This window comes from Nomascus leucogenys, chromosome 7b (genome assembly GCF_006542625.1).
Source record: "Nomascus leucogenys isolate Asia chromosome 7b, Asia_NLE_v1, whole genome shotgun sequence".
Taxonomy (NCBI): Eukaryota; Metazoa; Chordata; class Mammalia; order Primates; family Hylobatidae; genus Nomascus; species Nomascus leucogenys.
Window position 1 is genome coordinate 7,755,063 of NC_044387.1, and position 11,173 is coordinate 7,766,235.

The 11,173-nt window shown below is 56.7% G+C and overlaps 1 protein-coding gene across 1 annotated transcript in view; it reads left to right on the forward strand.

Moving 5' to 3' along the window:
* The window catches only part of A4GALT (alpha 1,4-galactosyltransferase (P blood group)), a 28,169-nt gene extending 23,000 nt beyond the window's left edge, over positions 1 to 5,169 (forward strand). Inside the window, exons 2-3 of the mRNA XM_030815422.1 lie at positions 1,254 to 1,394; positions 3,186 to 5,169. Coding sequence (XP_030671282.1) covers positions 3,232 to 4,293 — 1,062 coding nt within the window. The 5' untranslated portion in view covers positions 1,254 to 1,394; positions 3,186 to 3,231 and the 3' untranslated portion in view covers positions 4,294 to 5,169. The remainder of the gene's footprint in view (positions 1 to 1,253; positions 1,395 to 3,185) is intronic.
* Positions 5,170 to 11,173: the final 6,004 nt, after the last annotated feature.

Below are 11,173 nucleotides of genomic sequence, written 5' to 3' on the forward strand. Positions count from 1 at the left end.
ACAGGCGGCCAGGTGTGGCTGGGGCACAGGTGGCGGGGAGAGAAGCAGCACACGAGGTCAGGGGTATGGGGGACACACGGGGCCCAGTGGATCAGGGCCTCACATCATTCAGGGTCTGAGCTGAGAATGACGTGGCCGATGTACTTGTAAAGCATCCTGCTGGCTGTTGAGTGAATGGGTCAGAGTGAGCCGTTTTCCCATGTGCCTACTGCGTGCTGGGAACCTAGCTGGGTGCCGGGGAGAGAAGATGCAGGTGAACACTAGATGCTTGTTCCCATGGTGCTTGCAGAGGTCTGGAGCCACCACTGTCTCCTCCGTCTGACGTGCTCATCCTTGGTGCTTAACCATGTGTCACCTCCCTGAGGGAGTCACCATCTTTGTCTGTTTCCTTTTTTCTTTTTTTTTCCTTTTTGAAACTGAGTTTTGCTCTTGATGTCCAGGCTGGAGTGCAGTGGTGTGATCTCGGCGCACTGCAACCTCCGCCTCCTGGATTCAAGCAATTCTCCTGCCTCAGCCTCCTGAGTAGCTGGGATTACAGGCACGCGCCACCATGCCCGGCTAATTTTGTATTTTTAGTAGAGACAGGGTTTCTCCATGTTGGTCAAGCTGTTCTCGGATTCCCGACCTCAAAAGTGATCTGCCCACCTTGGCCTCCCAAAGTGCTGGGATTACAGGTGTGAGCCATCGCGCCTGACTTTTTTTTTTTTTTTTTTTTTTTTTTTTTGAGATAAGAGTCTGGCTCTGTCACCCAGGCTGGAGTGCAGTGGCACAACTCGGCGCACTGCAACCTCCACCTCCCTGGTTCAAGCGATTCTCCTGCCTCAGTCTCCTGAGTAGCTGGGATTACAGGCGCACACCACTGCACCTGGCTAATTTTTGTATTTTTAGTAGAGACGAGGTTTCACCATGTTGGCCAGGCTGGTCTTGAACTCCTGATCTCAAGTGATCCACCCGCCTCGGCCTCCTAAAGTGCTAGAATTACAGGGGTGAGCCACCACACCTGGCCTCTTTGTTTCTAAATGATGCCCCCACCAGACTGAGAACTCCTTCAGGGAAAGGCTGTGTCTGATTCTCCCCTTCTCCCGGGTACCAGTGCAGGGCCTGCCCCTATTCCAAGGGTCCCCTGAGAGGTGGAGCAAGTGAATGAATCAGTGAACACATCAGCCCCAGGCCTGACCTGCCTGTGGGGCCAGGGGGACGAGGCCTCTGAGAGCCGGCGACCTATTTCACTCTCTTCTTGCCATCTTTTGCAGATGGATTTGCAGCCGCTGCAAGTGTGTGGCAGGGCCGTGTTCGTGTTGACAAAGAAGGTCGGCTGCTGAGCCAGGGCGTATCTCCCGGAGGCCTGTGGGCTGCCAGGATCCCCACCTCTCTGCAATGGGCTGCCCAGGCTGGTCAGTTACCAGCCAGTGACATCATCGAGGTTCCCTGCTCTCTACCCTGGGAAGGGCCCAGCCTAAGTTACCAAGCCCCAGGCTCCCAGTACCACCCTCAGCCTGTGTGGATTGCCACCCCACCTTTTGCCTGTCCTTGGGAGGGGACTGACTCTCAGCTCCCCTTAGCAACCAGGTTGCACCCAGTCCCTTGACTTTGTGCTCGGGTTTCCTGGCACCTAAAGTAGAACGATGCAACTGCCCCCTGGGCTTGCTGAGGGCCAGAGGGGCTGTGACTTTGTCATGGATTGTAGAAGTCAGAGTCGATGGTGATCCCGCTGGCTGTTTTTTTTTTTTTTTTTGAGACGGAGTCTCACTGTCTTCCAGGCTGGAGTGCAGTGGCGCGATCTCTGCTCATTGCAAGCTCCGCCTCCCGGGTTCACGTCATTCTCCTGCCTCAGCCTCCCGAGTAGCTGGGACTACAGGCGCCCGCCAACACGCCCGGCTAATTTTTTGTATTTTTAGTAGAGACGGGGTTTCACCGTGTTAGCTAGGATGGTCTCGATCTCCTGACCTCGTGATCCACCCGCCTTGGCCTCCCAAAGTGCTGGGATTACAGGCGTGAGCCACCGCGCCAGGCCCCCGCTGGCTGTTGACATCGATACAGCTCAGGTCAGCACACACCAAGTTCCTCCAACACACCAGGTACATCGGCTAGCCACCTCTCCCAGGCAGGGCGGTGCAGTGGTGAGAGCAGGGACCCCGGCCAGGTGGCCTGGGACCTAACCCCTGCACTGTCACTGCTGACTGTGGGACTCTGCACAAGGTACTGCAGTTCTGTGCGTCAATTTCCTCATCTGTAAGGTGGGGGTGGTTATAAGGGGCCACACATGTTCCCATGTGTGAGATGCTGAGAAAGTCACCTGGCATGGACAGGATGGACAGCCAGTATTTATGGAATTATGAATGAATGAATGTTACCCTTTAGTGGGTTCCAGCGTCCTGTCCTGTTGGTGGGAAGACTGAGGCTCAGAGAGCTCCGTAACTTGCCCCAGGTCTCACAGCCGGTTCAGGCAGAGTTGAGGTCTCATGCCTCCCAGGTGTTCACAGTCTTTCCCCCAGGAGCAGGGTCCAAGCCTGCTGCTCCCCCAACCACCTGCGAGGCACTTGGGCATGTTCCTGGCCACCGGCCAAGTGGCATCACCAGGAAAGAGAGGTCTAAGGGCAGTAGTACCAGTCAGTGTCATGTGCCTGGAGCGAGCGCCCTGTGAGTGCACCTGCCAGGCCAGCCCTTAGCAAGCCAGCGCCCAGGCCTGCTGGAGCACCAGACCTCATGCTGAACATCCTCAGGGCCCCTCAGTGGCCTGTACTTGGACGAGCCCCAGGCCTGATTCATGGAGCTGAGGCGGGCATGAGCTGGGCCTCAAATCCCAGGCTGCCAATCCTAACAGAGCCCTGTGTGTCACATGGCGAAGCCATCACTTCTGACAGTCCTTACGCAGACCAGACTCTGGCCTGGGCCTGTAATGGTTACACACCATGGGTGGCACTGGCCTGGTCCTTGGGGGAGCTCATAGGTGTGTCACAGAGAGTGGAAGGGACCCTGCTCAGACCCCAGTCCATGGCCCACTGTGCTCCCATTTCGTAGGTGGGCAGCCAGCAGGCTGGGGTTCAAGCCTTGGCCCCTGTGGGCCCAGGAGCCCATGGGCTTGGAAGCCAGCCTTGGCTCTGGCTGATGTTCACAGGAAGCGTTTTCCTTGTGGATCGGGAATGCCAACGGTCTCCCTGATGGCAGCTGCTCATCTCTTGCAGACCAGCCGGTTCCTGCTGGAAGCTCCTGGTCTGATCTCGGGATACCATGTCCAAGCCCCCCGACCTCCTGCTGCGGCTGCTCCGGGGCGCCCCAAGGCAGCGGGTCTGCACCCTGTTCATCATCGGCTTCAAGTTCACGTTTTTCGTCTCCATCATGATCTACTGGCACGTTGTGGGAGAGCCCAAGGAGAAAGGGCAGCTCTATAACCTGCCAGCAGATATCCCCTGCCCCGCCTTGGCAGCCCCCACCCTACCCTCCCACGGCCCTGCTCCAGGCAACATCTTCTTCCTGGAGACTTCAGACCGGACCAACCCCAACTTCCTGTTCATGTGCTCGGTGGAGTCGGCCGCCAGAACTCACCCCGAATCCCACGTGCTGGTCCTGATGAAAGGGCTTCCGGGTGGCAACGCCTCCCTGCCCCGGCACCTGGGCATCTCACTTCTGAGCTGCTTCCCGAATGTCCAGATGCTCCCGCTGGACCTGCAGGAGCTGTTCCGGGACACACCCCTGGCTGACTGGTACGTGGCCGTGCAGGGGCGCTGGGAGCCCTACCTGGTGCCCGTGCTCTCCGACGCCTCCAGGATCGCGCTCATGTGGAAGTTCGGCGGCATCTATCTGGACACGGACTTTATCGTTCTCAAGAACCTCAGGAACCTGACCAACGTGCTGGGCACCCAGTCCCGCTACGTCCTCAACGGCGCCTTCCTGGCCTTCGAGCGCCGGCACGAGTTCATGGCGCTGTGCATGCAGGACTTCGTGGACCACTACAACGGCTGGATCTGGGGTCACCAGGGCCCACAGCTGCTCACGCGGGTCTTCAAGAAGTGGTGTTCCATCCGCAGCCTGGCCGAGAGCCGCGCCTGCCGCGGCGTCACCACCCTGCCCCCCGAGGCCTTCTACCCCATCCCCTGGCAGGCCTGGAAGAAGTACTTTGAGGACATCAACCCCGAGGAGCTGCCGCGGCTGCTCAATGCCACCTATGCTGTCCACGTGTGGAACAAGAAGAGCCAGGGCACACAGTTCGAGGCCACGTCCAGGGCGCTGCTGGCCCAGCTCCAAGCCCGCTACTGCCCCACAACGCACGAGGCCATGAAGATGTACTTGTGAGGGGCCCGCCAGGTCACCTCCCCAACCCGCTCCTGATGGAGGGGGCACTGGGCCGCCCTTCCTGGGGAGGCAAGATTGGGGGCCCGGGAAAGGGAGGCCCGAGCTGCCACCGGGCTTAGGCAGGCTGTTGAGGAGCTGTGGGAGCAGGCCCAATGGGAGGCTATGGACACCCCCAAGACAGTGTCCTGTCTCGAGGCAGGGCTGACACGTGGTGCCATGGCCAGCAGAGCGAGCTCAGTGAGTGCCCCAGGCCTTCTAGACAACAGGCAGGAAGGATGAACCTCAGGGCACCCCCGGGTGGCGCGGGAAGCCGGGCAGTTGGGACAGAGGTGCCCACGAGGGCAGAGGCCGGTGGCACCCCAGGCCTTCTAGACAACAGGCAGGAAGGATGAACCTCAGGGCACCCCTGGGTGGCAGGGGAAGCCGGGCAGTTGGGACAGAGGTGCCCACGAGGGCAGAGGCCGGTGCTAAGGGGATGGGGAAGGAGGGACGAGATTCCCAGAGAGGAAAGGAGGCTGTTGGTAGGAAAGCGGCAAGGCTGGGGGAGACCCAGCCCCAAGGGTCTGGGGCGGAGAATGCTTTGCTCTTTTCTGGTTTTGGTTCCTCTTTCGGGGGGGTTAACAGGGACTGAGTGGGGCAGAGGCCCAGCAGTGCCAGCCTGGGGAGCCCTTTAGGGGCAGCCCATCCTGCCCATCCCATCCTTCCTCCTCTCCAGAGATGCCAGGGGGCCGTGTATGCTCTGCCCCTTCCCTCAGATGGGGGCTGGGTGGGGAGGCTCTTTAGGCTCAGGAGAAGCATTTTAAAGAAACCCCCACCCCGCCGCACACATTATAAATGCAGGAGAATAATCAATAGAATAAAAGTGACCAACTGTCACTTCGGGCCTTGTGATTGGTGAAGTGCGTTCAGGCTCACAGCCTCCTCCGCTCCATTCTTCTGACGGGGAATCCACTGGGTGGATTGGTGGTGACTTTGCCGAGATCTGACAACCTGCCCAGCACGGAAGGGCTCGGGACCTCGCTCATAGCCCGTGTCCCTGGTGATGGAGAGCCCCCGCGGTGGGGAATGGGGGGAGCCTGTTTTTCCCTCCTGCTTTTTCAAGGCTCGCAGACACCCAAGGTTGGGTCCCACCAGCACAACTCCCGCCATGACAAGCCTGAATCTGTTTAACATAAATGGGACCAAATGTGGACACGGAGGAGCCCACCGCCGGAGCAGGGCTGAGCCGCCATCCATCCAGGGAGGGGTCCCAGTGAGGGAGCTGTGAGGGCCTGTGGCTGAAATCCCAGGAGGGACCTGAAGTGCCTTGTGGGCAGCTCCAGGACTGGGCCATAGGAGTATCTGCTCCCTGCAGGGTGAGACCCCAGCTGGTTCGCATTGTGGAAGCCGCCTAGGCGTTCCCACCAGGCTGGAGGAGAGCTCCCCACCAGGACTGGGGGTGCTGCCAGGAGCACTGGGGCCCAGCAGGCTGCTTTTTGGCATCTGAAGCGGGAGGCATTCATTGGCCTCCGTTTTCTGCCCACAGACCGTCTTGGGCAGTGTGGGGAGGAGGTGAGCTCCCTGGCTCTTAGGAGGATTCAAGAGCAGGTTATGTGTAGTTTTCTTGTTTTTTTTTTCTTTTTTCTTTTTGTTTTTTTTTTTTTGAGACAGAGTCTTGCTCTGTCACCCAGGCTGGAGTACAGTGGCCCTATCTCGGCTCACTGCAACCTCCGTCTCCCGGGTTCAAGTGATTCTCCTGCCTCAGCCTCCTGAGTAGCTGGGATGACAGGCACACGCCACCGCGTCGGCTAACTTTTTTGTATTTTTAGTAGAGACGGTGTTTCGCCATGTTGGCCAGGCTGGTCTTGAACTCCTGACCTCAGGTGAGCCACTGTACCTGGCCCAGGTTTTGTTTTTGATGAATACAAAGGATTGTTAAGTCAGTGATTTCTCCAGCCACAGCAGCATTTCAAATGAGCAGGTTTTACTTAAATAATACAAATCCTATACTAACTATATATGTATGTGTACAAGCGAGATGACCTTTTAGAGTCCAGCATTGTTTAGTCATTTGAGCATCATACAGTGAGTGCCTACTTGGTGCCAGCATGAGGTCAGGAGTTCAAGACCAGCATGTCCAACATGGTGAAATCCCGTCTCAACTAAAAATACAAAAATTAGCCAGGCGTGGTGGCAGGCGCCTGTAATCCCAGCTACTCAGGAGACTGAGGCAGGAGAATCGTTTGAACCTGGGAAGCAGGGGTTGTGGTGAGCCAAGATCGCACCACTGTGCTCCATCCTGGGTGACAAGACCGAGACTCCCTCTCAAAAAAAAAAAAAAAAAAGCCAGGCACGGTGGCTCACGCCTGTAATCCCAGCACTTTGGGAGGCTGAGGCAGGCAGATCATAAGGTCAGGAGTTCAAGACCAGCCTGGCCAATATGGTGAAACCCCATCTCTACTAAAAATACAAAAACTAGCCGGGCATGATGGGGGGTGCCTATAGTCCCAGCTACTCCGGAGACAGAGGCAGAATTGCTTGAACCTGGGAGGCGGAGTTTGCAGTGAGCCAAGATCGCACCACTGCACTCCAGCCTGGGTGACAGACCGAGATTTCATCTCAAAAAAAGGAAATTATGTGCATAAATGTCTGCTTAGGGCAGAGAGGTGGGTAGGAAGTGCCAGTTCCCAGGGAGGACGCTGTTGACTCCTTATCCACCGCCATTCTCCTCCGCCTTCTTTCTTGCTAAGGAAACCCCAAGTTTCTTCAACCCTCAGGTAGCTTAGGGCTATAGAGGAAGTGGGCCCTCCCTAGGCCTGGGGGTGAATCTCTTTTGGTCTAAGCCAGTCCTAGTCATTCCAGCCCCTTCCTAGTAATTTGAGTGGAAATGGGCATATAATGCTATTCTGGCCAACGAGAGGGCAAGTCAGCTGGAAAACGAGGCTCTGAGAAAATTTTCATAGACAAGAAAGCAACATTTCTGCATTTGGCATAAGGGTGTAATGCTCCAAGCAATGGCAGCCATCTTGAGGCCGTGAGGGCACAAGTCTGAGATCAAACGTCACCACACTGCATCCTTGAAGACATGAAGACCTCAACGAGCTGCTGAATTAACCCTGCAAGCGCCCTATCCCGACTCCTTGCCTCGTGTGTTAGATGCTATTTACCACCCTCAAGTGTCTGTTCTTCTTGTGGTCCTTAGAAAAAGAACACAGCGAGTTCTAGGCAGACAAATCACCTCCCCTTGGCAGCTGGCTGTGGCCATGTGACTAAGTCCAGGCCAATGGGATGTGAACAGGAGTGATGCGGGCAACCCATGGATGATTTTAAAGACATTTGCTTTGGGCACTCTTCCCCGCTTCCCACTGGCTGGAGCATGGCAGCAACTGGAGTGCTTTGCAGGGCACATTTTGGGGGTGGCAGAGTGGCCCCAGTGGCCTTGGAGCACTCACCTTGGGACTGTAATGTGAGACAGAAACAATCTTCTGTTTTTTTGTTTGTTTTTGTTTTTGTTTTTTTGAGACAGAGTTTGACTCTTGTTGCCCAGGCTAGAGTGCAATGGCATGATCTCGGCTCACCGCAACCTCCGCCTCCCGGGATCAAGCGATTCTCCTGCCTCAGCCTCCCAAGTAGCTGGGATTACAGGTGTGCGTCACTACACCCAGCTAATTTTGTATTTCTAGCAGAGACAGAGTTTCTCCATGTTGGTCAGTCAGGCTGGTCTCAAACTCCCAACCTCAGGTGATCAGCCCGCCTCGGCCTCCCAAAGTTCTGGGATTATAGGCATGAGCCACCGCACCTGGCCTAATTTTTGTATTTTTAGTAGAGACGGGATTTCACTGTGTTGGCCAGGCTGGTCTCGAACTCCTGACCTCAGGTGATCTGCCCACCTTGACCTCCCAAAGTGCTGGGATTACAGGCATGAGCCACCGTGCCTGGCCTAGTCTCTTTTCTCTCCTTGGAAGTTGGTGCGGGCCGGGGCCGGGTTCTGATTTTTGGCAGTGAACTAGAGCTGGGAGGAATGTCTAACGTCTCACCTCCCTTTGGTTTCCTGCTGCTGCTGCTGCACCCGCCCTGAAAGGGGATGCTCCACCTCCCCCACCCCCCACCGCAGCACAGATCACACCTGAGTCCAGGGCCTGTTGTCAGGGCCTGAAGCCTGGTCCCACCCTGACCCCCAACCTCACAGCAGAATTCCGAGCACGCCTTGCACTGGGCTAGTCCAAGTTAGAACAAGCAGAGATTTAGGAACAAGTGAACCATGAAACCAGACTTCCAGGAACACGGGGGCTCACTCATCCTCGATCTCTGTTGGGCACTCAGATAGAGGACATTACAATTTAATATTTAAACAAGAAGTTGAATATTGATACACCAGCAAGGGGGAATTATTTTCCTTCCCCTAGAGCTGCTGGGAAAACAACTCCCTGCTTGCCTGTGCCTGGCCAGCTGGGCAGATTCTTAAATAACCCGACAGGATGCCGGCCCCAGGCCACGCAGTGCCCCCCGCCAGTAAAGGATGGGTCCATATCTTTCTCAGTCCTGGCCAAAAACGTCTGTGAACACACCCACTAGAAACAAGCCAGGAACAAACCGCTGCTCTGAGGATCTGATTACATTTCCCCAGGGCAGGTTTCCACCAGAGCGAGGGCCCCTCCCTCCTCCTTTCCCAGAACTCAGTTGCCAAACAACTGTTCCGGCTCCTGCTTCTGAAGCGGGGGCAGCCTGAGGAAACCAGCGCCTCAGGCGACAGCCAGCTCTGTTAGGCAGGGGCAGGACAAAGTGCAAGGTCCCTCTGGAATCCCCCAAGGCAGAGGGCAGGAGCTAGACTCCTCCGGTAGCTGTGGGGGCTCAGAAGGGGACATTAGACTCTGGTCTGTGGCTGTTGGCGCAGGGAGGTGAAGAGTGGTAGCTGCCACCCGAGGCAGGCACTGGACCCCTTCTTAGCTCCCCAGCCAGCCTCCTTCCTACCCTGTGCACAGAACAGTGAAGGTCTGGGTTCAAATCCCAGCACCGCCACCTACTTGCTGAGCTTCTGTTTCTCCGTGTGGAAAGTGGAGGTGTGATGATAACACCACTCTGCTGTAGAGAATGTGCTCTGTGCCAGGGGCTGGGCTGGCTCATTTGATCATTACAACCATGCTGGGAGGGGGCACCACCCATCTCTCTGCAAAAGAGGAGACGCACAACTCTGACCAGGGGTCGGAGGCCAGGAGGCAGGAACAGAGGATCTTCAGGACCCCTGCCCTGCCCCAATGAGGCCCGTTGCTCCCGGCCCAGAGGTGCAAGAACACAGCGCTGTGATGGGAAGAGGCTGGGGTCCTCACCTGGCCGGGTGGTGTAGTGGCAGCGGGCATCTTCTGGCCTTCCAGCCTTTCTGCTGTTACCCATGCCCTGCCTGTGCCTGTCCTCACTGCCTCTGTGTTCTCCAGGATGCTACTTTTATTTCTGGCCAGCTGGATCCTGACCCATTTACAGCAGTTGCATTAAGAGGCTGGGCTGAGGCCAGGTGCAGTGGCTCACACCTGTAATCTCAGCACTTTGGGAGGCCGAGGCGGGCGGATCACTTGAGGTCAGGAATTCAAGACCAACCTGGCAAACATGGTGAAACTCCATCTCTACTGAAAATACAAAAATCAGCTGGGCGTGGTGGCGCATATCTGTAATTGCAGCTACTTGGGAGGCTGAGGCACAAGAATCGCTTGAACCAAGGAAGTAGAGGTAGCAGTGAGCCGAGATGGTGCCGCCACTGCACCACCACCCAGGTTGGAGTGCGGTGGTGCAATCATGGCTCTCTGCAGCCTCAAATTCCTGGGCTCAAGAGATCCTCCCACCTCAGCCTCTCAAGTAGCTGAGACTACAGGCATGGGCCACCACGCCCGCCCAGCTAATTTTTAACTTTGTTTGTAGAGTCGGGGTTTCACCATGTTGCCTGGGCTGGTCTCAAATTCCTGGCCTCAAGGGATCCACCTGCCTTGGCCTCCCAAAGTGCTAAGATTACAGGTATGAGCCACCGCGCCCGGGCTGGTTGTTGTTTCGTGATCTGGTGCTGGTTAAGTGGTGTGTAATTTGGTGAAAATTCACTGATTTTAGATTTAGAGTTTGTGGACTTCAAGAACATTTACATGAACAAGACAGAGGCCGTGAGGGCGGAGGAGAGGGCGGTTGGAGAGGCACTTGGGCCAGGGAACAGGGCTGGATGTTGGGGATTTAGGGTGCAGCCTGGCTTCTGGCCAAGTGGCTGGAGAGATGGAAGGATGAGCAGATGAGACACTCAGCTGAGACTGAATGCGAGGGGCCCCCCAGAGATGTGGCTCCCAGGGACCCAGATTGAGGAGCTGACTGACCTTAAGGTGATGGGAATTGGTGCCATAGGAAGGAGGGCTGGTTCTGGGCAAGGGAGCTGAATGAGGGGCATAGAACCTGAGCACCCATTCTAGGGGCCGCCTGCCCCCAGAGAGTGGGTTCTGGAGGAGGGCCTGGGGGAGATGGGGAGAGGACCAGAGCCAGCAGCGTCCAAGGAGTGAGCAGGGTAGCATGGAGAAGTTCTGGAGCTGCTGCTGACACGTGGCCTCAGGAAAGCGAACCAAAAGCTGGGGCCCTCAGAGCCCCTATGTCAGCAGCACCAGGCACCCTGGTCTGGGACAAAGGCAAGTGGCCACACCCACTTATTTATAGAAGGCAGCTGGCAGGGGATGATGAAGGCTCTGCCAGGTCTCTGCCAGCCCCGCCCATACCCTCAGAGCAGAGGCCAGGCCAGAGTGCAAGGAGATGTGGGACAGATGTGGGCCGACTGCACCCTGCAGGCACAGCTGGGCCTAAGGAGCAGGGGCTTGTGTCCATCTGTGCTCTGTGGGGTGAGGGAGCTTTTTCTTCTGTGGCCTTGCTGTCCTTTCCTGTG